The sequence below is a fragment of the Coregonus lavaretus genome (assembly GCF_964263955.1).
Source record: "Coregonus lavaretus genome assembly, chromosome: 19".
Taxonomy (NCBI): domain Eukaryota; kingdom Metazoa; phylum Chordata; class Actinopteri; order Salmoniformes; family Salmonidae; genus Coregonus; species Coregonus lavaretus.
This window is the reverse complement of record NC_140006.1, coordinates 31,251,326-31,279,094: the sequence shown is the minus strand read 5'-3', so window position 1 is coordinate 31,279,094 and position 27,769 is coordinate 31,251,326. Positions and strand designations below refer to the sequence as shown.

At 43.1% G+C, this 27,769-nt stretch overlaps 1 protein-coding gene across 2 annotated transcripts in view; it reads right to left on the bottom strand.

Annotated features, from left to right (window-relative positions):
• Positions 1–2,067: 2,067 nt before the first annotated feature.
• Positions 2,068–27,769, bottom strand: part of LOC311146899 (integrin beta-1-like) — a 62,588-nt gene continuing 36,886 nt past the window's right edge. For both annotated transcript variants that reach the window (XM_084183527.1, XM_084183526.1), the window contains exons 2-15: positions 24,531–24,597; positions 23,951–24,036; positions 19,438–19,660; positions 18,913–19,083; positions 18,434–18,672; positions 17,734–17,889; positions 13,854–14,039; positions 13,246–13,386; positions 10,299–10,501; positions 9,882–10,120; positions 7,738–7,960; positions 7,337–7,572; positions 6,850–7,016; positions 2,068–3,153 (exon numbers count right to left, since the gene is read on the bottom strand). In XM_084183527.1, coding sequence (XP_084039653.1) covers positions 3,088–3,153; positions 6,850–7,016; positions 7,337–7,572; positions 7,738–7,960; positions 9,882–10,120; positions 10,299–10,501; positions 13,246–13,386; positions 13,854–14,039; positions 17,734–17,889; positions 18,434–18,672; positions 18,913–19,083; positions 19,438–19,660; positions 23,951–24,036; positions 24,531–24,597 — 2,403 coding nt within the window. In that variant the 3' untranslated portion in view covers positions 2,068–3,087. The remainder of the gene's footprint in view (positions 3,154–6,849; positions 7,017–7,336; positions 7,573–7,737; positions 7,961–9,881; positions 10,121–10,298; positions 10,502–13,245; positions 13,387–13,853; positions 14,040–17,733; positions 17,890–18,433; positions 18,673–18,912; positions 19,084–19,437; positions 19,661–23,950; positions 24,037–24,530; positions 24,598–27,769) is intronic.

Sequence of the window (27,769 nt, the reverse complement as noted above, 5' to 3'; positions counted from 1 at the left end):
ATCCTGAGTTGGAAAATGCATGAATTGGCAAGGATACGAGGGGTGAAATGCATCTTTTATAGGTCCAGTGCACGCCAAAACTTGATTTCCTGTGTTTTGTATATATTTCCACACTATGAGGTTGGAATAATACTGTGAAATTGTGAAAATGATAATGCCCTTTTAGTGTAAGAGCTGTTTGAAATTAGCTGTAAATTACACTGAACAAAAATATAAACGCAACATTCAACAATTTCTAAGACTTTACTGAGTTGCAGTTCATATAAGGAATTCAGTCAAATTAAATAAATTCACTAGACCCTAATCTATGGATTTCACATGACTGGGAATACAGATATACATCTGTTGGTCACAGATACCTTCAAAAAAGGTAGGGCCGTGGATCCGAAAACCAGTCAGTATCTGGTGTGACCACCATTTGCCTCATGCAGCGTAACATATCTCCTTTGCATAGAGTTTATCAGGCTGTTGATTGTGGCTTGTGGAATGTTGTCCCACTCCTCTTCAATGGCTGTGCGAAGTTGCTGGATATTTGCGGGAACTGGAACACGCTGTCGTACACGTTGATCCAGAGCATCCCAAACATGCTCAATGGGTGAAATGTCTGGTGAGTGTGCAGGCCATGGAAGAACTGGGACATTTTAAGTTTCCAGTAATTGTGTACAGATCCTTGCGACATGGGGCTAAGCATTATGGTGGATGAATGGCACGACAATGGGCTTCATGATCTCGTCACAGTATCTCTGTGCATTCAAATTGCCATCGATACAATCCAATTGAGTTCGTTGTCCGTAGCTTATGCCTGCCCATACCATTACCCCACCGCCAACATGGGGCACTCTGTTCACAACGTTGACATCAGCAAACCGCTCGCCCACACGACGCCATACACGCTGTCTGCCATCTGCCCGGTACAGTTGAAACCGGGATTCAACCGTGAAGAGCACACTTCTCCAGCGTGCCAGTGGCCATCGAAGGTGAGCATTTGCCCACTGAAGTCGGTTACGACGCCGAACAGCAGTCAGGTCAAGACCCTTGTGAGGACGACAAGCACGCAGATGAGCTTTCCAGAGACGGTTTCTGACAGTTTGTGCAGAAATTCTTCAGTTGTGCAAACCCACAGTTTCACCAGCTGTCTGGGTGGCTGGTCTCAGACGATCCCGCAGGTGAAGAAGCCGGATGTGGAGGTCCTGGGTTGGCGTGGTTACACATGGTCTGCGGTTGTGAGGCCGGTTGGACTTACTGCCAAATTCTCTAAAACAATGTTGGAGGTCGTTTATGATAGAGAAATTAACATTACATTCTCTGGCAACAGCTCTGGTGGACATTCCTGCAGTCAGCATGCCAATTACACACTCCCTCAAAATGTATGACATCTGTGGCATTGTGTTGTGTGACAAAACTGCACATTTTAGAGTGGCCTTTTATTGTCCCCAGCACAAGGTGCACCTGTGTGATGATCATGCTGTTTAATCAGCCGCTTGATATGCCACACCTGTCAGGTGGATGGATTATCTTGGAAAATGAGAAATGCTCACTAACAGGGATGTAAACACATTTGTGCAAATTGTTTTAAAGAAATAAGCTGGAAAAGTATGGAACATTTCTGGGATCTTTTATATCAGCTCATGAAACATGGGACCAACACTTTACATGTTGCATTTATATTTTAGTTCAGTATAGTTAATAGATCAATAAGAAAGAGAGTTCCAAACCTCTCTTCCCCTCCCCACTCAGACCACTCCCAGACTATAAAAGTTATTGTTTGAGAAATTGCTCTTCGCTAAGAAGCTATTTTTGTTTCTTTTTGATTCTTTTAATTGAAAAAAATCACATAATTGTTAACCAGAAATGATTTGATATTGAGATAAAAACAGCTGCATTAAACCTTTAACTGTAGAAAACATGTGGGTAGCATAAGATGAGCAGTGAGTTGAAAGCTGGATTCCCTGGATATTCCCTGGACATTGTAACCTTCGATACATTCCACTGGCATCTCTCTAACAGTAAGATAAAGCAAGGACACATTAAACAATAATTAACACACACATGCAGCATGTAACAATGTTAGGGTAATTTGTTTTGGAACTTTATTTAATATATCATTTCAGAAATAAAGTTTTGTAAAATGTGAATGTGATTAAATAAAAATACCCTTTAAAAACAAAGAGCGTGGCGTTTGTGTTGATGTTTGAAATTTTACGAAGATCTGACTGACGTCATTCACACTGATGTTTATAACTGAAATGTAATCACCATTATTCAATGGAAGATGAGTTTGATCAAACCATCTAATTAGAAAAGGATTAAGGTGAGAATGATTTGACAGTAAAAAAAGCAAGCTGGGGCTATAGATCAAGTAAAAAAACATTCAGAACCCCATTCAGAATTACATTTCCGTAAGTTAAACAAGACACTTAAAACAAGAAGGCAGTGAGTTATGTCATATTTGGCATTGCTGTTAATGAGGACTTTAATAGGGACCTGAGTTTTCTTCAAAACAAAACAATTTAAACCTGGAGCCCATAATACCACTACTGTACTTGATGTCATTTCATTTATAAAGATTCACAAATATATTGACAAAAATAAATACAAATTGAAATGATTGTTCAGGTTGAAGAATACATTGAAAAGAAACATACCTTTGCTTCCAGAACTTTTCTGTGACTAAAATATGGCTTAGACAGAATCTATTGCCTACAAACTGTACACATGACAATTTATTGCTGTCCCAATTGCCAGCTATCGCTACATATCCTGTCCCATATCGACATCCAATTTCACCCTCAAAACAGAAAGAATGGCTCCACGGTTCTTTGAAAGGCACAACCACACCTTCAATGACCCTGCCAGTCCAGTGGCAAAAATGTAATCAGTTTTAAAATATTCTCTCAAGTTCCACAAACAAGTTAAACCCAAGTTTATACATACCGTACAATTCAAACGATGCATAGAAAAAAGCAGTTAGTAAAACATACTGAAATAGTGGCAAAATGCACTGCTATTATTTGGCAACTACAAACATAAAAACAACCCTCCCCCCATATTATTTTGCATAGTGTTGTAATGACAGAGGAAGCTCCATCATTTGCCCTCGTATTTTGGATTGACAACAGTTGTTACGGCACTCTTGTAGATGGGATTTGTGCCCTGCAAAAGACAAGTAAAGAGAGAGAGTGAGGCAAAGGGTCACCATGGATTCGTCCCAAATGGCAGCCTATTTCCATATATACAGTGGGGGAAAAAAGTATTTAGTCAGCCACCAATTGTGCAAGTTCTCCCACTTAAAAAGATGAGAGGCCTGTAATTTTCATCATAGGTACACGTCAACTATGACAGACAAAATGAGAATTTTTTTTCCAGAAAATCACATTGTAGGATTTTTAATGAATTTATTTGCAAATTATGGTGGAAAATAAGTATTTGGTCAATAACAAAAGTTTCTCAATACTTTGTTATATACCCTTTGTTGGCAATGACACAGGTCAAACATTTTCTGTAAGTCTTCACAAGGTTTTCACACACTGTTGCTGGTATTTTGGCCCATTCCTCCATGCAGATCTCCTCTAGAATAGTGATGTTTTGGGGCTGTCGCTGGGCAACACGGACTTTCAACTCCCTCCAAAGATTTTCTATGGGGTTGAGATCTGGAGACTGGCTAGGCCACTCCAGGACCTTGAAATGCTTCTTACGAAGCCACTCCTTCGTTGCCCGGGCGGTGTGTTTGGGATCATTGTCATGCTGAAAGACCCAGCCACGTTTCATCTTCAATGCCCTTGCCGATGGAAGGAGGTTTTCACTCAAAATCTCACGATACATAGCCCCATTCATTATTTTCTTTACACGGATCAGTCGTCCTGGTCCCTTTGCAGAAAAACAGCCCCAAAGCATGATGTTTCCACCCCCATGCTTCACAGTAGGTATGGTGTTCTTTGGATGCAACTCAGCATTCTTTGTCCTCCAAACACGACGAGTTGAGTTTTTACCAAAAAGTTATATTTTGGTTTCATCTGACCATATGACATTCTCCCAATCCTCTTCTGGATCATCCAAATGCACTCTAGCAATCTTCAGACGGGCCTGGACATGTACTGGCTTAAGCAGGGGGACACGTCTGGCACTGCAGGATTTGAGTCCCTGGCGGCGTAGTGTGTTACTGATGGTAGGCTTTGTTACTTTGTTCCCAGCTCTCTGCAGGTCATTCACTAGGTCCCCCTGTGTGGTTCTGGGATTTTTGCTCACCATTCTTGTGATCATTTTGACCCCACGGGGTGAGATCTTGCGTGGAGCCCCAGATCGAGGGAGATTATCAGTGGTCTTGTATGTCTTCCATTTCCTAATAATTGCTCCCACAGTTGATTTCTTTAAACCAAGCTGCTTACCTATTGCAGATTCAGTCTTCCCAGCCTGGTGCAGGTCTACAATTTTGTTTCTGGTGTCCGTTGACAGCTCTTTGGTCTTGGCCATAGTGGAGTTTGGAGTGTGACTGTTTGAGGTTGTGGACAGGTGTCTTTTATACTGATAACAAGTTCAAACAGGTGCCATTAATACAGGTAACGAGTGGAGGACAGAGGAGCCTCTTAAAGAAGAAGTTACAGGTCTGTGAGAGCCAGAAATCTTGCTTGTTTGTAGGTGACCAAATACTTATTTTCCACCATAATTTGCAAATAAATTCATAAGAAATCCTACAATGTGATTTTCTGGAAAAAAAATTCTCAATTTGTCTGTCATAGTTGACGTGTACCTATAATGAAAATTACAGGCCTCTCTCATCTTTTTAAGTGGGAGAACTTGCACAATTGGTGGCTGACCAAATACTTTTTTCCCCCACTGTAGTGCTCTACCTTTGACCAGGGCCCATAGGGGAATGAATAGGGTGCCATTTGGAATGTAGCCCAAAAAGAGAATAATTCGGTTAGCGCCACTTCACAAATCACAGTTTGGTTAAAATAAATTCAGATCCAGAGCAGCCGCTCCATGGTTTGGACAATAAGATTTTCGACATTTTAACAGGGACTTTGCGAACAAAGCAGTCACCTGTCCTATAATCTAGCACGTTAATGGCACACACAACAACATGCAGTGAAATACATGTTAAACCTTAACCCATTTAAAAAAGGCAGTGTGCATTTAATAGATGTTGGTGTGGTCGCCCCAATGCTATAGACCACCGTTGTTTTTTTTTGTATATCTTGTTTTATTCAAAGTTAATTTCTTAGACAAATGTGTTCTTCAGTTTGCCTCAGGCAGTACCAGAAACCTTAAACTCAATACAGAAATGAGAAAGCAGGTTCACTTACAGCTTTTGCTTTGAAGAAGAGAATGAAAATATGAGTGAAAACGGGTGTGGAAAAGATGCAAAACTCAAGCACAAAACACTCCAAAGGGAATGTAAAGTACATGCAGGAAAAAGGGAAAAGAAAGATGGGCAATACAAACTTAGCCTTATAGGACCACAAAGCAGAAATGCTTAGCCACCATTACCAGGAACTGGTATAAAGTAGAAGCCCCAACATTTTAAGAATGGCTAAGTATAATCCAATAAATGTTTAATATGGAAAGCTTCACATATGCCTTAAGACTCCAAAAACCTGTATTTGAAAGTCAGGAAGACTTGATTAACTAATATATTTTTAACAATGCAACATCACTTCTCTGTATACTTACCTTATATATTATTCTGTACCTATTGGATGGCAACTTCTGTTTGTTTTGATTTATTATTTAGTTTTTACTGTTTTTGTTGAACTGTTTTGAAAAAGTATAATAAAATCCAAGTATAAAAAAAGAAAGGCTTAGCCTACTAAATAGTGTATATCCATCACTCAGAATACAAACATATCCAACCCAAATGGTTAGCAAAAGCCATGCCCTTGAGACTGAGGTTCTGTCCCAAATAGCACCCTATTCCCAAATAGCACCCTATTCCCTTTATAGTGCACTACCACAACTTTTGACCAGGGCCCACAGGGCTCTGTTCAAAAGTAGTGCACTCTATAGGGCATAGTGTGCCATTTGGGACTCAACCAGAGGCTATATTCTCTCTCAGCACACAAGTGTTCTGTCATTCTACTATGAACATGGAGTACTGTTGCTATGACTTCAGAGCACACTGAGCAGCTGGATTGAGTTTCTGTTGGTAACCTCAGCTTTATTGCCTATTATGGGCATGTAGTACTGATGAGTGGACAGATGGTGGAAGCACTGCTACCCTAGCCTAGACAGGGAAAGGCCCATAGAGGAAACGTGAATAAAGTCTGTCTCAGCCTGAGCAGCATGCCAGAGCCAGGTTTCTGTGCTGCCGTTGTTGGCACAGAACAGAAAGGAAAGGGGAGATTGAGCCAAAGATATAACCAAGGCACAAATATAACGGTTGGTATTCACACAGATCTCTCTCTGGCCTTCAAAGGCACTGAAGTGCATCTCTTGAGGGAGGCAGCCTAGCAGTAAAAAGGATGCTGGATGAATGAGCTCTGAAATCAGAAACAGTAAGCTTCAATAGAAGCTCCCCCCTTTTATCTGGTTATATATAGAAATTAGTTAACCCTATAGCACATCAAAGATATCGCACATTTCAAGAGTAGAGCAGGGGCTGTATGCATCAAGATTCTCAGAGTAGGAGTGCTGATTAGGATCAGTTTTGACTTTTATATCACAATTAATTAGACTATATGGACAGGGGGGACCTGATCCTAGTTAAGCAGTTCTGCTCTGAGACGCTTTATGAATACAGGCCCAGATATCTGCAATGTAAACAATAAAAAGCATCCACCGCTAGTCCCAATTATTTTCTGAAAGCAGGTGTGCTGGTGTGATCCGACAGTGTGCTGGTGTGATCCACCTTACCGTGTCCCACTTGGCGTTCATTTTCTCCTTCTCGAACTTGGCAAACTCCCTGCGGTCGTGGATGATCATGAGCAGCTTCCAGATGAGGAGGAGCGCCAGGCCGATCAGCACGATGCCCGCCACGACGCCAGCCACGATAGGGATGATGTCAGGGCCCGCTGGGCACTCTGGAGCACAGAAGGGCACACACACACGTAGAGTAAATGGCAACATTCTGCATTTATAGTTAATCATATACAATGGACATAGGCCTACACTGTGGTTGTCTCCCTAATGGCATCTTATTCCCTTTGTAGTGCACGACTTCCTTTGGTAGTGCACTACTTTAACCAGAGACCATAGGGCCCAGGTCAAAAGGTGCCATTAGCAACACAGCCTGTAAAAGGCTATACAGACGTGGAGACATTAGGGCAGGTTATTCCTAAAAAGGATAATCAAAGATATTTGTTTCTTTCAGAGAGTTGAGCAGCAACATCCATCCACTCACCCAGAGTCTCGACCACATAGACCTCCCTCTCTGTGACGTTCCTGACGGCGTAGGTGTAGTAGAACCAGCAGTCGTTGGCGTCCCTCTCCTTACAGTGGGATAGGGGGTAGGACTGGTCGGCTGGCTGGGGCAGCTTGTCCCGGTCCTTCACTATGATCAGGTTGAAGTAGCTGCAGTCCCTCTCACACGTGTCCTTCTTCTCTCCTGTCTCAAAGGCCCGGCACTGAACACACTCCCTGTAGAGGACAATCATCAATCAAACAAACTTTATTGTCCCAGAGGTAAATTTGGTCTGCAACCAGGGGTAACATGATACAAATATAGACCATACAAAATACCTAAAAACAGATCGCACAAACAAACTAAAAGAGTGTTTGAACACCCTGAGTTCTCAGGCTCACTTGTGCTCAGCGCAGACTCCGGGGCAGGTGGGACAGATCTCACAGGTGGGACCCTGGAACTTGGGGTTGGTGCACTTGCAGACGCCACACTCGCAGGTGCCACGGCCATTACATATCTGCTTGTTGGCTGCTAGGCAGGTGGCAGTGTCCAGGGAACAGTCGCAGGCGCTGCCCGTGTAGTTGGCATCACAGATACACAGCCTGCACTCACAACGCCCATGTCCTAGTAGAGGGAAGGGGGGGAGAAAATAAGAGGTTCAATCAATGCTAGGCCTACACAACTCAACCAACAATTTTGAAGAATCACCCAATCTAAAACAAATTCTTTCAGACCATGTCTGAGGAAAGGGGTGGAGAAAATGGAGGATCCATGCTGCACATTTTAAAACACGTTCTTTCAGTTGTTTATTCTATCGATTAGGCTACTCATAATGGGTGTGGTAATGCTACAGTACGCAGCAGTGTCGAATGAACACAATGTGTCAATGAAAACTTGTATACAGTGGGGGAAAAAAGTATTTAGTCAGCCACCAATTGTGCAAGTTCTCCCACTTAACAAGATGAGAGAGGCCTGTAATTTTCATCATAGGTACACGTCAACTATGACAGACAAAATGAGGAAAAAAATCCAGAAAATCACATTGTAGGATTTTTTTATGAATTTATTTGCAAATTATGGTGGAAAATAAGTATTTGGTCAATAACAAAAGTTTCTCAATACTTTGTTATATACCCTTTGTTGGCAATGACACAGGTCAAACGTTTTCTGTAAGTCTTCACAAGGTTTTCACACACTGTTGCAGGTATTTTGGCCCATTCCTCCATGCAGATCTCCTCTAGAGCAGTGATGTTTTGGGACTGTATCTGGGCAACACGGACTTTCAACTCCCTCCAAAGATTTTCTATGGGGTTGAGATCTGGAGACTGGCTAGGCCACTCCAGGACCTTGAAATGCTTCTTACGAAGCCACTCCTTCGTTGCCCGGGTGGTGTGTTTGGGATCATTGTCATGCTGAAAGACCCAGCCACGTTTCATCTTCAATGCCCTTGCTGATGGAAGGAGGTTTTCACTCAAAATGTCACGATACATGGCCCCATTCATTCTTTCCTTTACACGGATCAGTCGTCCTGGTCCCTTTGCAGAAAAACAGCCCCAAAGCATGATGTTTCCACCCCCATGCTTCACAGTAGGTATGGTGTTCTTTGGATGCAACTCAGCATTCTTTGTCCTCCAAACACGACGAGTTGAGTTTTTACCAAAAAGTTATATTTTGGTTTCATCTGACCATATGACATTCTCCCAATCCTCTTCTGGATCATCCAAATGCACTCTAGCAAACTTCAGACGGGCCTGGACATGTACTGGCTTAAGCAGGGGGACACGTCTTGCACTGCAGGATTTGAGTCCCTGGCGGCGTAGTGTGTTACTGATGGTAGGCTTTGTTACTTTGGTCCCAGCTCTCTGCAGGTCATTCACTAGGTCCCCCCGTGTGGTTCTGGGATTTTTGCTCACCGTTCTTGTGATAATTTTGACCCCACGGGGTGAGATCTTGCATGGAGCCCCAGATCGAGGGAGATTATCAGTGGTCTTGTATGTCTTCCATTTCCTAATAATTGCTTCCACAGTTGATTTCTTCAAACCAAGCTGCTTACCTATTGCAGATTCAGTCTTCCCAGCCTGGTGCAGGTCTACAATTTTGTTTCTGGTGTCCTTTGACAGCTCTTTGGTCTTGGCCATAGTGGAGTTTGGAGTGTGACTGTTTGAGGTTGTGGACAGGTGTCTTTTATACTGATAACAAGTTCAAACAGGTGCCATTAATACAGGTAACGAGTGGAGGACAGAGGAGCCTCTTAAAGAAGAAGTTACAGGTCTGTGAGAGCCAGAAATCTTGCTTGTTTGTAGGTGACCAAATACTTATTTTCCACCATAATTTGCAAGTAAATTCATAAAAAATCCTACAATGTGATTTTCTGGAGAAAAAAATTCTCAATTTGTCTGTCATAGTTGACGTGTACCTATGATGAAAATTACAGGCCTCTCTCATCTTTTTAAGTGGGAGAACTTGCACAATTGGTTGCTGACTAAATACTTTTTTCCCCCACTGTACATGTACTCAAACCAAGGGGGCCAGCCACGGGTCCTACCTCCACAGAGTTTGTTGTTAGAGCGGTCACAGTTGAAGTTGTCACACTCGCAGAACTTCCCACTGTAACGTTCTTCTGGGTTCTCTCTCTTTTTACACTCACAGGTTCCACACACACAGTTTCCGTTGTTGCTGCAGATGTCTGTGCCGTTGTCCTTCCGGCAGTTAGCGTCCAGGTCATCTGTCCTCACCTCGTCTGTACTGCACTCACACAGTCTTCCAATACGGCCCTTGTTGCACCTGAGCGAAAGCAAGAGACTTAGCCCATAGGGCTCTGGTCAAAAGTATCGCACTATATAGGGAATAGGGTGCCATTTGGGACGCAAACATGCACTCAGCATATAGTTTCAGAACAACATTTCTACAATCAATTCACACCCAAAAAAGTAGAACCAAACCAACTGTTTTTATATTGTACCTGCAGGCTCCACATTCAAAGGTCCCATTGCCATTATGGCACATCTCGCTGAGAGGTTTTCCATCTTTGGAACATTCACATTCGCAGATGAAGTTGAGGACGATCTCCACATTCTCAGTAAAACCCAGCGGCTTGATTGTAATGGTCTCGGACTTGCCTTGAGGCGGACACTTCTCGGACTTGATGGCAATCTCAAAGGACACCTAGATGATAGGATGAAGGCATTAGGGCGATTCAGTGGAAAAGTCAACCTGCGCATGCACAAAATGTTAGTCATTTCCAAATGAAATGTCCATAATGCTGTGTTGGGGCAAAAATGGTTTCGTTAGTCTAAATACTATGTAAAATGGATTTGTTAGAGTCTAAATGCTATGTAAAATGGTTTTGTTACAGTCTAAATGCTATGTAAAATGGTTGAGTTGTATAGTGCTATTCAACTGGTAATTTTCCATGACTGTTTAGTTTTCCTCTTCTCACAGGAGTGATTTGCTACTGGCTCCTTTTCTCTTCGGGCACCAGAGGTCTAGCTCAAGATTTAAATCTTCTTGCAGCTGAATAGGCTTTAAAGAACTCATCACTCCCCTCTCTTAGACATGTAGGCTGTGAGAACTTGTGTACAATGCTTTAAGGAAGTGGAGCCAAGTATCCCTCATCTCTCAAGTAAGCTTGGCTCCCTTAGGAGAGGCAAGCAGATCTTTGTGTAAGAAGTACAGTACCAGTCAAAAGTTTGGACAAACCTACTCATTCAAGGGTTTTTCTTTATTTTTACTATTTTCTACATTGTAGAATAATAGTGAAGACATCAAAACTATGAAATAACACATATGGAATCATGTAGTAACCAAAAAAGTGTTAAACAAATTCTTCAAAGCAGCCACCCTTTGCCTTGATGACAGCTTTGCACACTCTTGGCATTCTCTCAACCAGCTTCACCTGGAATGCTTTTCCATCAGTCTTGAAGGAGTTCCCACATATGCTGAGCACTTGTTGGCTGCTATTCCGTCACTCTGCGGTCCAACTCATCCCAAACCATCTCAATTGGGTTGAGGTCGGGTGATTGGGTTGAGGTCGGGTGATCTTGGTCACATAGCCCTTACACAGCCTGGAGGTGTGTTTTTGGTCATTGTCCTGTTGAAAAACAAATGATAGTCCCACTAAGTGCAAACCAGATGGGATTGCGTATCGCTGCAGAATGCTGCGGTAGCCATGCCGGTTAAGTGTGCCTTGAATTCTAAATAAATCACTGACAGTGTCACCAGCAAAGCACCCACACACCATCACACCTCCTCCTCCATGCTTCACGGTGGGAACCATACATGCGGAGATCATCCGTTCACCTACTCTGCGTCTCACAAAGACTTTATGCATAGTCACTTTAACTCTACCCACATGTACATATTACCTCAACTACCTCAACTAGCAGGTGCCCCCGCACATTGACTCTGCAACGGTACCCCCCTGTATATATACCCTCCCTACTGTTATTTTATTTTACTTCTGCTCTTTTTTTCTGAACACTTTTTTTGTTGTTGTTTTATTTTTACTTTTTTTGTTAAAAATAAATGCACTGTTGGTTAAGGGCTGTAAGTAAGCATTTCACTGTAATGTCTGCACCTGTTGTATTCGGCGCATGTGACCAATACAATTTGATTTGATTTGATTTGACACGGCAGTTGGAACCAAAAATCTCAAATTTGGACTCATCAGACCAAAGGACAGATTTCCACCAGTCTAATGTCCATTGCTTGTGTTTCTTGGCCCAAGCAAGTCTCTTCTTATTATTGGTGTCCTTTAGTAGTGGTTTCTTTGCAGCAATTCGACAATGAAGGCCTGATTCACGCAGTCTTCTCTGAACAGTTGATGTTGAGATGTGTCTGTTACTTGAACTCTGTGAAGCATTTATTTGGGCTGCAAATTTGAGGTGCAGTTAACTCTAATGAACCTATCCTCTGCAGCAGAGGTAACTCTGGGTCTTCCTTTCCTGTGGCCGTCCTCATGAGAGGCAGTTTCGTCATAGCGCTTGATGGTCTTTGCGACTGCACTTGAAGAAACATTCAAAGTTCTTGAAATTTACTGGATTGACTGACCTTCATGTCTTAAAGTAATGATGGACTGTAATTTCTCTTTGCTTATTTGAGCTGTTCTTGCCATAATATGGACTTGGTCTTTTACCAAATAGGGCTATTTGTATACTACCTTGTCACAACACAACTGATTGGCTCAAGTGCATTAAGAAGGAAAGAAATTCCACAAATTAACTTTTAACAAGGCACACCTGTTAATTTAAATGCATTCCAGGTAACTACCTCATGAAGCCAGTGTGAGAGAATGCCAGGAGTGTGCAAAGTTGTCATCAAGACAAAGGGTGGCTACTTTGAAGAATCTCAAATATAAAATATATTTTGATTTGTTTAACACTTTTTTGGTTACTATATGATTCCATATGTGTTATTTCATAGTTTTGATGTCTTCACTATTATTCTACAATGTAGAACAAAGGAAAAAATAAAGAAAAAGCCTTGAATGAGTAGGTGTGTCCAAACTTTTGACTGGTACTGTATATAATGACTGTGTGTGACTCTGTAACTTTGAGTTTCCTCTCAGATATATCCTGAGTGTAATCTCCCTTGCAATTGCTTGAATAAACTCTTATTAACTGGATAATGAGCTCTGCCTGATCCTTGGAACGAGTTTTCCTCAACAGCTGGAATCGCCCTTTAGTAAACTCCTGGACACTGGTATTGAGAAAGGCCTCTTGAGCGGAAACGTTGACAATAAACAGTCTCAATGATATTTCCTCTTCTTGTTTTTCATTAGTAAACTCCTAAAATGTCTTGGATGGTTTACACATTTTTCCAGATGTAATACATTGACACATTTTTATTCTCAACCCCTATTTCAATAGAGACCAGACCACTACGGAAAGGCTGCGCTCGCTCACACTTACCTCATCTCCAATGGAGATGTTAGAGCATTTTCTTCCATTCTCTCCTGTTCCAAACCAACCGTTCTTGCAGATGGACTTGTATGTTATGGATACACCTTCAGGCAGCTTGCTGTTTTCCAGAATGACTTCAGATGACAGAGACTATCACACGACATACAGAGAATATCTTCAGATGACAGAGACTATCAAACAACCAGTGCTTGACTTGGGCAGGAGCTCACCGGAGCGGAGTACCAGCACCTCAAATGTTCTACTGCTTGAGCTTCTGTTCCTCTTATAGAATATTTGATCAAAAGTATTGTGAAGCTCCTGCACCTAAATATAAACAGTACCGGCATCCAAAATGAGTACCGCCACTTATTTCAGTCCAAGTCAAGCACTGCAAACAACATACAGAGAAGGTCTTCAGATGACAGAAACTATCAAATAACATACACAGAATTTCAACAAAATATGTCAATAGAAGAACAGCAGTGCACTATATAGGGAATAGGGTCCCATTTGGGAACCATCCCAGGTATTTATTTTCTGCACAGTAATTATTAGCTTTAAAATCAAACAGCCATTTCAAGTCAATGCTAGTGTCAAAGCTAGGGGGTTAAACTCACGTTGTAGGAATCGATAATGAGCTTGATGACGTTGCTGGAGTTGGAGGACAGAGTTCCTACTGCAGACTTGGGGATGAGGTTCTTCAGTTCCTTGTAAACAGGCTGGAATTCCTCAGTAACCGCAAAAATTGTCTGAATGTTGTTGTCGCTCAGTTTCTGGACCAAATGGGCAATGGAGGGATAGTCCTGTCAATTGAAAATAAATGCAAGATGTATTTGAAAATAACAATAATTTCATACCTTGATTACATTGAGACACGATCATGTCTCTTTTTTTATTCGCGGGAATCTTTGGGAACAGATTTCCTAAATTCAACAAATTTTTAGCTGAATTCCTGATGATTTCAGTCTTTTTTGACCAAAAACAAACTGTTTTACTAAAAACGTTGGGGAGCCCCCCAAAAAGATCCCTTGCGGGGCGGTTTTGGCCCGCTGGCCGCCTGTTGCCAATCCCTGACATATATGATACGATAACTTTATTAGGGCTGTACCCTAAAAAATCTTGATCGACCAAGAGTTGTCTGTTTTTTCGATCGATTGGTTGATATTTTTAAACGTGTATTTTTCCATATATTGACACATCTTATGTGTTTTAATCAAATCAACTATATTCACTGAGCTTGTCTGATGCTTTAAGCACACTGTTTGATTAAACAATTAAGACACACAAATGACTAGATGGAGCCTAAAAAAAAAAGACAGCGAGTGACTGTGTGACTAGCACCCATTGTCTCCTCCCTGCTGCAGCGACCACCACAGAACATCAAAGTGTTTATAGCGCTGTCCATGTTGCTGAAGCTGCAACATAATTACAGCCATTTCTGACTGAAAGGTTCTGTTACCGAAATCCCTCATTTGTTTAGGAAAAACATTCCCTAATCCCTCAACCCTTGCTCTCTTTACGTGACACATGTAGACTATGCATCGCATGCACGTGACCAAAGACCTATTCGCATGGGACTAGTATTACTAGAGAAAGTTGGTTATGTAATTATTACTCCAGAATGTGTTTTCCAAACTCCCCTTTGTAATTCTTATTATTTCCAATAAATTGACAGTTATGACGGTTATGACGGAAGCCTGGAGGTTTTTATTCTAGGCGTGAATATACAGTATTTCAACATGTCCAGGTGATAGGGCCACACTGATAACTAGAGCTTGGTCTAAGGCACTGCATCGCTGTGCCACTAGAGATCCTGGTTCGAATCCAGGCTCTGTCGTAGCCGGCCGCGACCGGGAGACCCATGGGGCGGCGCACAATTGGCCCAGCATCGTCCAGGGTAGGGGAGGGAATGGCCGGCAGGGATGTAGCTCAGTTGGTAGAGCATGGCGTTTGCAACGCCAGGGTTGTGGGTTCGATTCCCACGGGGGGCCAGTATGAAAAAAATAAAAATAATGTATGCACTCACTAATTGTAAGTCGCTCTGGATAAGAGCGTCTGCTAAATGACAAAAATGTAATGTAAATGTATAGTGCTGCCATAATATTTGAATTGAATTGAGGAAGTGTGATCATAATCATTAGGATATTTTAGAGCTCCGCAGTACGTCCTGAATGCCCCCCAGCCTTCAGATGTGAGCTAAACAGTGCAATTGCACTTGAGATGTGTTTTAAGGCTATGGATGAGAAAGTTAACTTATCATTTCCAAACGTTTAGGTCAGTTGTATGCTGCTTTGCGATCTATTAACAGCAAGGGTTGCATTAAATAGGCTCAATATTTTTTACTGATGCATTTGGCAATATTCAATTCATACTCACTAAAATTAAAACAAAAGCATTCACTGTGAAAGTTGATAGGCTACATGTAGGCCATTCATATAAAGCTTTTGCGCAGCACTTAGTTCAATTTATCGAATCAGTTATTTTCTTGTAAAAACTGCAAGCGACACCTGTCAAACTCCAACATTTCTCTCAAAACACAGGGATGTCGATTCATACTGGACTAGTATTATCAGAGGACCTTGGAGTAGGTTATTCTGGCTGGAATTGTTACTCTCCTGCCATGTAAAAATTACTGACATGGCAGATTTGGACGGGACTAAAATGACAGATGCTGTGTTTTATGCTTGTGCACATAATGACATTAACCAACCTCCCCCAGTAAAACGAATCTCGTCCAAATAGGACACAATAGGGCCTGACCTATAGCATATCATAATCACATCAATAAATTGGTTGGATGCAGAGGACGTGGCAAATAAACTCGAAATGGGAGAATGTTTACTGGTTGCTCAGGAGGTAAAGGGAAAGTCAGATGTGTGGAATAAATTTGACTAGTTGTGGAAAATACTGGAGATCAAGAAAAATAAGGTAAGGAGCAAGCTCTGCGTGCATATTATGTGTGCCAAACAGGTGCTGTATAGATTACAATAATGTTTCTGACCATTTGGAATAATGTAAACAACACTAAATAAATTATAAGCGTACCAGAGAGTCTGTTGTAAAGTTTTTTTTGCTAAGCCTTTATTACAGCAAAGACAAAAAATTGTCACATTCATTCGTGAATGCATTTTCCGAAATGGAACGGTTTATTTTTTAAGCTAATTATTCGAGGCTGGCTTTATTTTATTTTAAAGCTAAAATGCTTTGATTGCATTTCAAATAATGAATGACTCGTATGCTGTGTGATGACATGAACGAATGAATTATTGATTGATACAGTAGCCTATATAAGTATTGAAATATAGGCCTAAGTAAGTTACGGTATTAAGACTAAACAGGATGCGCTCTTAGGCCTACAGCTCGATGGTGGTTATACAAGGCTTCTATACTAAGCCTCCTAATGATCATGACATGACTTATTATTATAATGATGATCATAATAATAATAGTAATAATAACAATAAGAAGAAGATCAAGAAAAAGGAGTGTTATTATTATTATTATTATAAATATATTTTTACGGACAATTTGGAACAGTGTAAACACTAAAGAAATTATAAATAATACCAGCGGCTGTTCTAACGAAAAAAAAGTGTAAATCCTTTATAACAGCAAAGCAAAGATTAAATACAGCCGAATCGTTTACTTGACATGTCATTGCGTGAGGCTTGGTGCTCACAGAATCAGTAGGCTATTAAACACTCAATCAAACAGGAAACAGAAGCAGGATCTGTCTTACTTCTGTAGATATATTGATGATTTATAAAGCCAGGCACAATTAACAGTTAGGCTATTGATTATAGACCTAATTAAGTTGGGGTTTCCTCTCTCCTCACTTTTCTTAGACAATAAGGCAAGGGCTGTATGAAAAAAACAAAAAATGTATGAACTAACTGTAAAGTCGCTCTGGATAAGAGCGTCTGCTAAATGACTAAAATGTAAATGTAAATGGCTGTTTTCTCATCTCCTCGTTCTGCTGCTGCCTCCTCTGCATTGTTCTCAACACCAATATGCTGGTTAACTTTGCTATTATGCACATAGCAACAACTGAAGTGTTTCTGAACCGCGGAGAGTGATCACTATCCAACGCGGGAGAAAGCACATTTGTTATAAAATAATATTATTTTTATTAGTGTTGCACCATTGTTCATATGTAATATAACCATATACAATTTCAGTAGCACATGTCTTAGAGTGATGGACTGTACCATCCCCACGGCCTCCACAATAGATCAGTCCACTCAGACAGTTGCGAATCCGACAGGTGTCTTGTACACCATGATATTACTATTATTTTTTTTGCTACTGCTCGACTAAAGAAATGTCGGTCGACCAACAGCCTATTGACCCAACAATCCACCAGTCGACTAAATGGGGTCAGCCCTAAACTTTATTGTCCATGGTCAGCATACCAAATACACACAATCAATCCACTATAATAAAACAAATGCAATATAAAATGGCTGGAAAGTATAGAGTATATAGAGAAACACATACGTAGTAATGGCTCATAGTGTACATGTTGTTCTCCAGATGACACTTCCCGTCGTTGGGCAGAACGATGCCGCCCAGCTTGCCGTCTCCAGCAAAGTGGAAGCCAGCGTCAGTGGAGAACACCAGCAGACGAGTGACGTCCCTCCAGCCAATGGCATCCTGCAGGGGGAGGGGCAAAAACACAACCAATTAGAGCCCCCAAAAGAAAACAAATGTATCCAACTTTATCAATGAATCATAATTCTTTGTTGTAATGCTTTGGACTGACTGGTATTATTTACATTTTAGTCATTTAGCAGACGCTCTTATCCAGAGCAAGTAGGGTTAAGTGCGTTGCTCAAGGGCACATCGACAGATTTTTCACCTAGTTGGCTCGGGGATTAGAACCAGCGACCTTTCGGTTACTGGCACAACGCTCTTAACCACTAAGCTACCTGCCTCCCCCTGAACCACTAAGCTACCTATCTCAATCATTAACCATTCTAGCCAATTTGGAAGCTTTCTGTACTTCTGGGCTGGTGTTTATAAAGTGTATTCGATTAGAAGTGCTGATCTAGGATCAGGACCCCCCGTCCATGTAATCTTATTCATCATGGTCAAAAAGGCTAAACTGATCCTAGATCAGTACTCCTACTTAAGATGCTTTATGACTACAGGCCATGAAGTGAGACTATCCCACTATGCCCCAGGTCAGGTCACTCACCCCACAGACGGCCACCTGCATGATGGCATCGAAGCCTCCCTCAGGGGAGTCCAGATTTCCAGAGATCTGCTGCTTACTGACCAGGCTGTTGAACTCCTCCCCGTTCTCAGTCAGCTTCAGCACGTTCTTATAGCTGAAGGGGCTGGTGCAGTTCTCGTTGCTGGGGCAGGGGTTCAACAGTCTGGCTGGGGTGGTGCTGATGTATGGCATCACCGTCTTCTCCACAAAGGAGCCGAAACCTGGTCAGGAAAACAGCCAAGGTTGAGAAGAAGAACAATAACAACAAGAATACTTTATTGATCCATTTTCCTTGCAGTCCATTGAAATCCATATTTTGCTCTGATCCCAACCCCTTACAAAATACACAAACACAGGTTGGAACAGAGGGTAGCCACAGTGAAGTACCCAATGAGCGGTTGTACCTTCCGTCTTTCTGAGTGACCTTACTCTGAACATTTTGAGTATGTGAAGTATTTTACCGATCTTGAAGTCTGAGGTGACCTCCTTCATCTCACGCATCAGGTCAGTCCCCAGATTCTTGACATTCTCCAAATCGTCTCTCATGGAGAAGGAGAGGTCCATCAAGTAGTAGAGGTCGATGGGGTAGTCCTCTGCCCTCTTGAACTTCAACTTAAAGGTCTGGGCCTCACCTGCATGGTGAGAAAGGAATGGAATAGATTCAGAGAACATGAAGACTCTTCATCATTCAATATGTTACAAACATCAACAGGATTCTGCCTGAAAACTTGGATTCAGAAATTGACTGCATGTTAATGGTAACTTCAAGAAAGATTGCATATTATAATATGCCCTGTTTACATAAAGTATCATATAGCTACATGGCCGCTGAGCTGGTCAGATCAGGAGGCAGGGCCCATATTCACAAAACCTCTTAGAGTAGGAGTGCTGACCGAGGATCAGGTCCTCCATGTCCATCTTATTCATTATGATCTAAAAGGTCAAACTGATCCTATATCAGCACAGGTCAGGAGTCAGGTCTTTACCGGATCGGAGGTTGAGGGTGAGTTTCTGGGGCTGGATCTGAGTGATCTGGTCAGGCTTCAGCTTCTCGGCCACGTCCTTCTTGCGGTTGGTGACAGGCTTGTTCTTGTTGATGGAGGTGCTGCCCCGGGGGTTCTCGATCTTGGCCTTAGTGCAGCCCTTCATGATCAGGGACTTCAGCTCATCACAGCGGGCTGACTTAGACTCTCCCTGCTTCAGGAAGTCCTGCACAGAGAAAGACAAAACATTTAATTAAAGTTGACAAATAACCCACATTTTCTTATTTTTTATGTTAATGTATTGATTTTTGATTGGTTTTCACAATAGTCAACATACACGTGATGAAGCACTCATTCTGATATGACATATCTGATGATTTTGCAGTATGAAGAAGGAACAAGTTCGGTCAGACTGGAAGTGGAGGGAGTACAGAGCTTAGAATGTCTCTCGAAGAGGCTAAAAATAGATTCTGGCTTGGAAAAGTTGAATATTTTCAGAAGGAGTTTGGTAATTTGTTAAGGGAGGAGGATTGGAGGGAAAGAGAGAGGAGGTTGAAAAGACTGAGGGAGGCAGAGGATATGCTTGAATCTGTTGAAGCTAGCAATAATATGTTGAGGAAGATTGGTGTCAAGTTCAAACAGAGTGAGCCGGACGCCAGTTCGAGTTCTGGAGGTGAAATCGAAGGGGTAGAGGTGTTGTGAGGAGCTCGGAGGCCGAGCCTTTGTTTTGATGGACATGGTTATGATAAAGATACGTTTGATCCAGTGGAAGTGAGATTTTTGAAGAGGGTGGTTTCAGGTTGGATGGAATATACGGTGGGTGCTGTTGAGTCGGTGAAGGTAACCCAAAGTGGATTGTCATGTTTGTTTGTGTTTCTTCAGATCAGAGGGAGCAGGTGCTCCATGTGACGCAACTTGGGGAAAGACCTGTATCTTGCTTTGCGCTTATGTACAGGGCACCATTGAAGGGAGTGATTTCTGGGGTAGCGTTAAATGTGGAGGTGGAGCAATTGAAGTTGAAGATTCCTGGTGTTTGTGACACCCGCTGTTTGGTGCGACTCAGACCCGGTGGAGAGCGTGGTGAAACAGATGTGACAGCCTGCTCTTTTGAACTTTGATTTAGAGTCTTTACCTGACAAAGTAATTTGTTAGGTTATATGAGTTATGCTGTTAGAGCTTTTGTGCCGAATCCACTGCGGTGTTATAGGTGTCACGTTTATGGGCATGTAGCAGCAGTGTGTAGTAGGGAGATTCTAAGATGTGGGAAGTGTGCAGGAGGACATGGGACAGAGGAATGTGTAGTTTTGGTGGGAAAAGATGTGTGTGTCAACTTTAGGGGTGCTCATGTTGCTGGGGATCGGAGGTGTCCGGTGCGAGAGAGGCAGGTTGAGGTGGCCAGCCTCAGAGTAGTGCAGAAGATGTCGTATGCTAAGGCAGTGAATAAAGTAGAGGAGGGTGGATCAAGGGTGAGGGATTCTGAGAGGATCCCTGTGAATAGTAGATATGTGCCAGAACAGAGGGATAGGCCAATGAGTGATATACACTACATGACCAAAAGTATGTGGACACCTGCTCGTCGAACATCTCATTACGAAATCATGGGCATTAATATGGAGTTAGTCCTCCCTTTGCTGCTACAACAGCCTCCACTCTTCTGGGAAAGCTTTCCACTAGATGTTGGAACATTGCTGCAGGGACTTGCTTCCATTCAGCTACAAGAGCATTAGTGAGGTCGGGCACTGATGTTGGGCGATTAGGCCTGGCTCGCAGTCGGCGTTCCAATTCCTCCCAAAGGTGTTTGATGGGGTTGAGGTCAGGGCTCTGTGCAGGCAAGTCAAGGTATTCCACACCGATCTCGACAAACCATTTCTGTACGGACATCGCTTTGTGCACGGGGGCATTGTCATGCTGAAACAGGAAAGGGCCTTCCCCAAACTGTTGCCACAAAGTTGGAAGCACAGAATCGTCTAGAATGTCATTGTATGCTGTAGCGTTAAGATTTCCCTTCACTGGAACAAAGGGGCCTAGCCCAAACCATGAAAAACAGCTCCAGACCATTATTCCTCCTCCACCAAACTTTACAGTTGGCACTATGCATTGGGGCAGGTAGCGTTCTCCTGGCATCCGCCAAACCCAGATTCATCCGTCGGACTACCAAATCGTGATTCATCACTGCAGAGAACACATTTCCACTGCTCAAGAGTCCAATGGCGGGACCTTTACACCACTCCAGCCGGTGCTTGGCATTGCGCATGGTGATCTTAGGCTTGTGTGCAGCTTCTTGGCCATGGAAACCCATTTCATGAAGCTCCCGAAGAAAAGTTATTGTGCTGACGTTGCCTCCAGAGGCAGTTTGGAACTTGGTAGTGAGTGTTGCAACTGAGGACAGACGATTTTTACCACTTCGCGCCGTTGTTGCTCCTACCGGGGCAGCCCTAGCAGGGCAGAAATTTGACGAACTGACTTGTTGGAAAGGTGGCAACCTATGAAGGTGCCACGTTGAAAGTCACTGAGCTCTTCAGTAAGGGCATTCTACTGCCAATGTTTGTCTATGGAGATTGGATGGATGTGTGCTCGATTTTATACACCTGTCAGCAACGGGTGTGGCTGAAATGGCCGAATCCAATAATTTGAAGGGGTGTCCACATACATTTGTATATATAGTGTACGTTTCAGTAAGGTTGGCTTCTTAGTGTTCATATCAATGGTTATCAACTGTACCGCAGATATGGAAGGTAAGTCACAGAAAATAGATGTTGTGGGGGCAGCTAAAGAGAAGTACTTGGGGGTACGAGATACATTATTATTTTTTTACCCCTCCAATTGGTAGTTACTGTCTTGTCCCATTGCTACATATGCCATACGGACTCGGGAGAGGCAAAGGTCGGGCCGCACTGCCAGGCCGCACTGCTTCTTGACACACTGCTTATAAGCCAGCCGGACCAATGTGTCGGAGGAAACACCGAAGTCCGAAGTCAGCGTGCATGCGCCCGGCCCGCCACATGGAGTAACTATAGCGCGATGGGACAAGGACATCCCGGCCGGCCAAACCCTCCCCTAACCCGGACGACACTGGGCCAATTGTGTGCCGCCTCATAGGTCTCCCGGTCGCAGCAGGATGCAATACAGCCTGGGATTGAACCTGGGTCTGTAGTGACGCCTCAAGCACTGCGATGCAGTGCCTTAGACTGCTGCGACGCTTGGGAGGCCCGGGGTATGAGATTTTACTTCAGAAGAGTTACAGCGTGTGTTGAATGGTAGTGTCCCGTCCTCTCAGGCCGTTGGCCTGGGGTAGGATCAGAGAGGGTTAAAGTAGTGGAATAAGGTGATGAGTTTTAATGAGTATAGGGTTAGTTGGTAGGATAATAATATACAGTACCAGTCAAAAGTTTGGACACACCTACTCATTCATATTTTTACTATTTTCTACATTGTAGAATAATAGTGAAGACATCAAAACTATGAAATAACACATATGGAATCATGTAGTAACCAAAAAAGCGTTAAACAAATCCAAATATATTTTATATTTGAGATTCTTCAAAGTAGCCACCCTTTGCCTTGATGACAGCTTTGCACACTCTTGGCGGTCCTCATGATGGTATTTGCGACTGCACTTGAAGAAACGTTCAAAGTTCTTGACATTTTCCGGATTGACTGAACTTCATGTCTTAAAGTAATGATGGACTGTCATTTCTCTTTGCTTATTTGAGCTGTTCTTGCCATAATATGGACTTGTTTTTTTTTACCAAATAGGGCTATTTTATGTATACCCCCCCTACCTTGTCACAACACAACTGATTGGCTCAAACGCATTAAGAAGGAAAGAAATTCCACAAATTAACTTTTAACAAGGGACACCTGTTAATTGAAATGCATTCCAGGTGACTACCTCATGAAGCTGGTTGAATGCCAAGAGTGTGCAAAGCTGTCATCAAGGCAAAGGGTGGCTACTTTGAAGAATCTCAAATATAAAATATATTTGGATTTGTTTAACACTTTTTTGGTTACTACATGATTCCATATGTGTTATTTCATAGTTTTGATGTCTTCACTATTATTGTACAATGTAGAAAATAGCAAAAATAAAGAAAAACCCTGGAATGAGTAGGTGTGTCCAAACTTTTGACTGGTACTGTATATAATACTTTTTGGGGGTTCCCCTTTCCCATTTTGTATCACAAAGTGTAATGGATCTATAGTTCAGTTGGCAGTGGTAATGCAACATATTAGATGCCAACCTCCATTAAACCACAGGAAGCGTCAGGGTGTGTTCTGTTCCGTGACTCAAGACAGCTCTGTATGACTATAATCTGAGCTGGCGGCACCTCCCTACCCCCACCCACCCAACTATTTCACAGCAAGTGCCCATACACTGGTATTCGAATCATATCCCTGCCATTGTTCAACTCCAAATACAAACACTTGTGTGTTAGCTGCTTCCAGTGAGATAAGTCTCAAGATTGTGCCTCTGCGAGCATGTGCATTCAAACAACTTAATCAAAGACACACTTACAGTGTCTGTACACCATCCACATTTCTCTGCGACCTGGATGCATTCTCCACATGACTGTGCATTGGCCTTGATGCAATCACTGCCCTCTGAAAGGAAGAAACAATAAAAAAAAATGTAATACAGCCACAACTATTTGCCAAGAGGCAGCATTCAGAAAGTTTGCATTGCAAATGGCACCCTATTCCCTATATAGTGCACTACTTTGGTTTACTATGGTCAAAAAGTAGTGCACTACATAGTGAATAGGGTGCCATTTGGGACATATTCATTTTGTAACTAAATTTTTCCTCTCTTGCTGGCTCAACATGGTATTTCATTTCTTCCAATCTATTCAATTGCGAGTCATGTTGCTGAAGCCAGATAGCTGGCAGCTGTAGGCAGTTTCTTAAATACATGACACCATCCCATTAGGACAACCTGCCTCCTCTACCACACTATCGTAACCTGAAGAATGTCTTCTTTTCATTGCTTTTTGATGCACAAAGTGGACAGATAGGTGCAGATAAATGTTTTAGGTGCATAACAAAAAAGTAAATGTAGGCCTAAAACAATATGTCTTGTGTAAGTCAAATAACCTTACCTTGCTGTGCACTGCAGAAACATAGGATTCCTAATAATGTTGCTATTGAAAGTAGCCTCAGATCCATCTGAAAGGAGACAAAACAGAGTGGTTAATTCAAACTACTGAACATGGATCTAGTGAAGCAAATCTCATATGGTATACCTTTCTTCAAACAGCTGTAGTAGAAAGTTGTGGTGGTAAAGCATTTGACAGGAGGTAACAGGGTTTTAAGTGTGAGGACGTTTGTACGGTGAGAACATCAGTTTCGTGAGACCAAGAGATTATACTCGGTTATATCATGAGGAGTTTTGAGACGTGTGTAATGCATTCAGCACAACACGAACAAAGAAAGTTTTATTTATTGCATGGATAGACATCTGCTGTTTAAGCATGCCAAAGGTAGTCAGAGAGTGACAGGGACGTGAATATCTAGTCAGGTAATCTTTAGATAAGGAGCTCTACACCCCAGAGTCATAACAAAGTCATTGCATTTTCAGCAGCACTTAAATGAAGACATTGTCTAAGCTTGTGCAGCTTAATCACATTTAACACAAATAGGCCTGGCCACTAATGCAACACTCCACCAACAACTACCACCATTGGCGCTGAACAAAAGACAGGAGAATAAAAAGTAATCATCAACTGAATTCTTCTAATCTTTGTCGCCATAAGAGGTCTGCATTTGACAACACCTAGGAAACAGGCTTGATTATGGCCAACATTCCTATTGGACTATGTCTATTCAGAACAGACCTAGGCTTTGTCCCAAATGGCACGAATATCCCTCATGGGCCCTGGTCAAAAGTAGTGCACTATGTAGGGAATAGGGTGCCATCTGGGAAGCAGTCCACTGCTTCCTAACACAGAGCAGAGAATGGAGAGGTGCGCATCTGCTACTCCTATATTTCGTCAGACAGCTAACTACATGCCTCCCCCAAGTCCTCCTCCCCACTCCAGCTCTCCCACCAGTGACACATTTCCTCTGGTGGCCTGCCCAGTCCTCCTCGCATTTAAATGATGAAGTCAGCCTTTCTCTCTCTTCCTCTTCTTCTTCCTCCTCCTCCCTCCCGGTCTTCTCTCAGACCGGTAGATGACACATTGCATGACAGAGAGACAGACAGTGCTGACAACAATACTTGGTTAGAGAGCAGTCAGAGAGCAGAAATAGCCTCATTTGTTATCTTCTACTGTAGCGTTAAACACTTATCTTCTTAACATGACATACAGTATGTCTGACTGAGGGTTAGGAAAGGCTTTGTTCCTGTTCCTCACCAACACAAGTATGTGTTAGTCTGTCATCCAAACATATCACTGAAATATGTAAAAAGTACACCCTGTTTGTTAACCTTGGGAAAATGATGAGGTTGGGCAGGAGCTTTGTCTCTAGTTTAGACCACAGACTCTACATCTATTTGATTTTGTACACAACCATGTACGCACACACCACAGTCATGTAAGTAAGCCACTGAACACAGCCTAGCCTATATAGAAATAATCACGTCCTGTGAGTACTGGCCAGGCCATCTCTAATTCGAAGCCCCCCAAAGAGCTTCAGTCAGAGAGCAAGAGAGAGCAAGCGGACTTGAAATCTTCACACTGTCAAAACTGGTTTTAGCAGTCACATCCAAGATGTGACATAAAAGGTGTAAAAGAGAGAGAGGGATATTGGCCATCTAGACCTAGCCTACAGTGTCTATGAATCATCAGTAGCTGTCTCACTCCAGGTGTTGCCCATCTTCCCCATTATCCCCTGTGTATTTATACCTGTGTTCTCTGTTTGTCTGTTGCCAGTTCGTCCTGTCTCGTCAAGCCTACCAGTGTTTTTCCCGTACTTTGCTCTAGCCCATTTTCCCCGGTTTTGACCATTCTGCCTGTCCTGACCCTGAGCATGCCTGCCGTTCTGTACCTTGTGACACTGTTCTGGATTACCGACCTCGGCCTGCCCCGTCCCTGAGCCTGCCGTTTCTGTACCTTTCGGACTCTGCTCTGGATTACTGACCACTGCCTGCCCTTGACCTGTCGTTTGCCTGCCCCCTGTTTTTGTAAATAAACTTTTGCTATTTCAAACTGTCTGTATCTGGGTCTTATCCTGAGTCGTGAACTGGCCTTGACTGACCCAGCAGACTCGGACCAGCTCCGCAACGCCGTCTCCTCCCAGGGAGCCACCATTGGAAGACACGAGGAGTTACTTCAAGGTCTTATGGAAGGATTCCAGACCTTGGCGGAATGCCAGGACCGTGCCTTCAACACATTGCAGGAGCAATTCTGCGGATTGTCTGTGAGGCAGCACGCCACTAGAGTAACCCCCCAGACTGGATATTCGCACGTTGGCGGGTGAGAGTGCCTGGAACCCGGAAGCCCTGTTCAACGTGTTCCTTCACGGATTATCGGAGGTGATTAAAGACGAGCTCACAGCCCGGGAGCTGCCCCTGGACCTCGACTCCTTCATAGCCTTGACCATCCGGATCGATGGGCGGCCATGGGAACGTAGGAGGGAGAGGGAGTCTGTTCCCTGTCGCCGACGCTTGTCCTTGATTTCCACCTCTCCTCCAAGGAATCCCGGAAATCCACGAAGTCCACATTTCCGAGTGGATCCGATGTCGCCAGAGTTCTCACGGAGGTCACTGAGGGCTGTCGAGTCGTCTCCTCCAGAGCCCATGCAACTGGGCAGGGCTAGATTGTCTCCTGCTGAGCGCTTACGCAGACTTAACACCCAGAGCTGTCTGTATTGTGGAGCTATGGGAAATGTTTTTATCTACCTGCCCATTAAAGAACCAGGCTCATCAAGTAGGTACTAGTACGCTGGTGAGCCGTACAGGGAGTTTCCCATCTTACATTTCTCGTACTCCTCTCCATGCTACCCTGTTGTGGGGTGACCAGTCCAAATCTCTCCGAGTGCTCATTGACTCTGGGGCCGACGAGAGCTTTATGGACGCTATCCTGGTGTCGGAGCTGGGAATCGCCACACAACCCCTCTCCACTCCCATGGACGTCAGAGCGTTGGATGGACGCTCTATTGGCAGAGTCACCCACACTACGTTTCCCATTAACCTGAGAGTGTCGGGTAATCACAGTGAGTCTATGCAGTTCCTGCCCATTGAATCCCTCATGCACCCGTGGCTTTGGGGTTTTCCTGGCTCCAGAGGCACAATCCTCTGATCGACTGGGCTACTGGTTCTATCCTGGGTTGGAGCCCGTTTTGCCATGCGCATTGCTTGAAGTCGGCGCTGCATGCCCTGGGACGTCTTCCTGTGGGC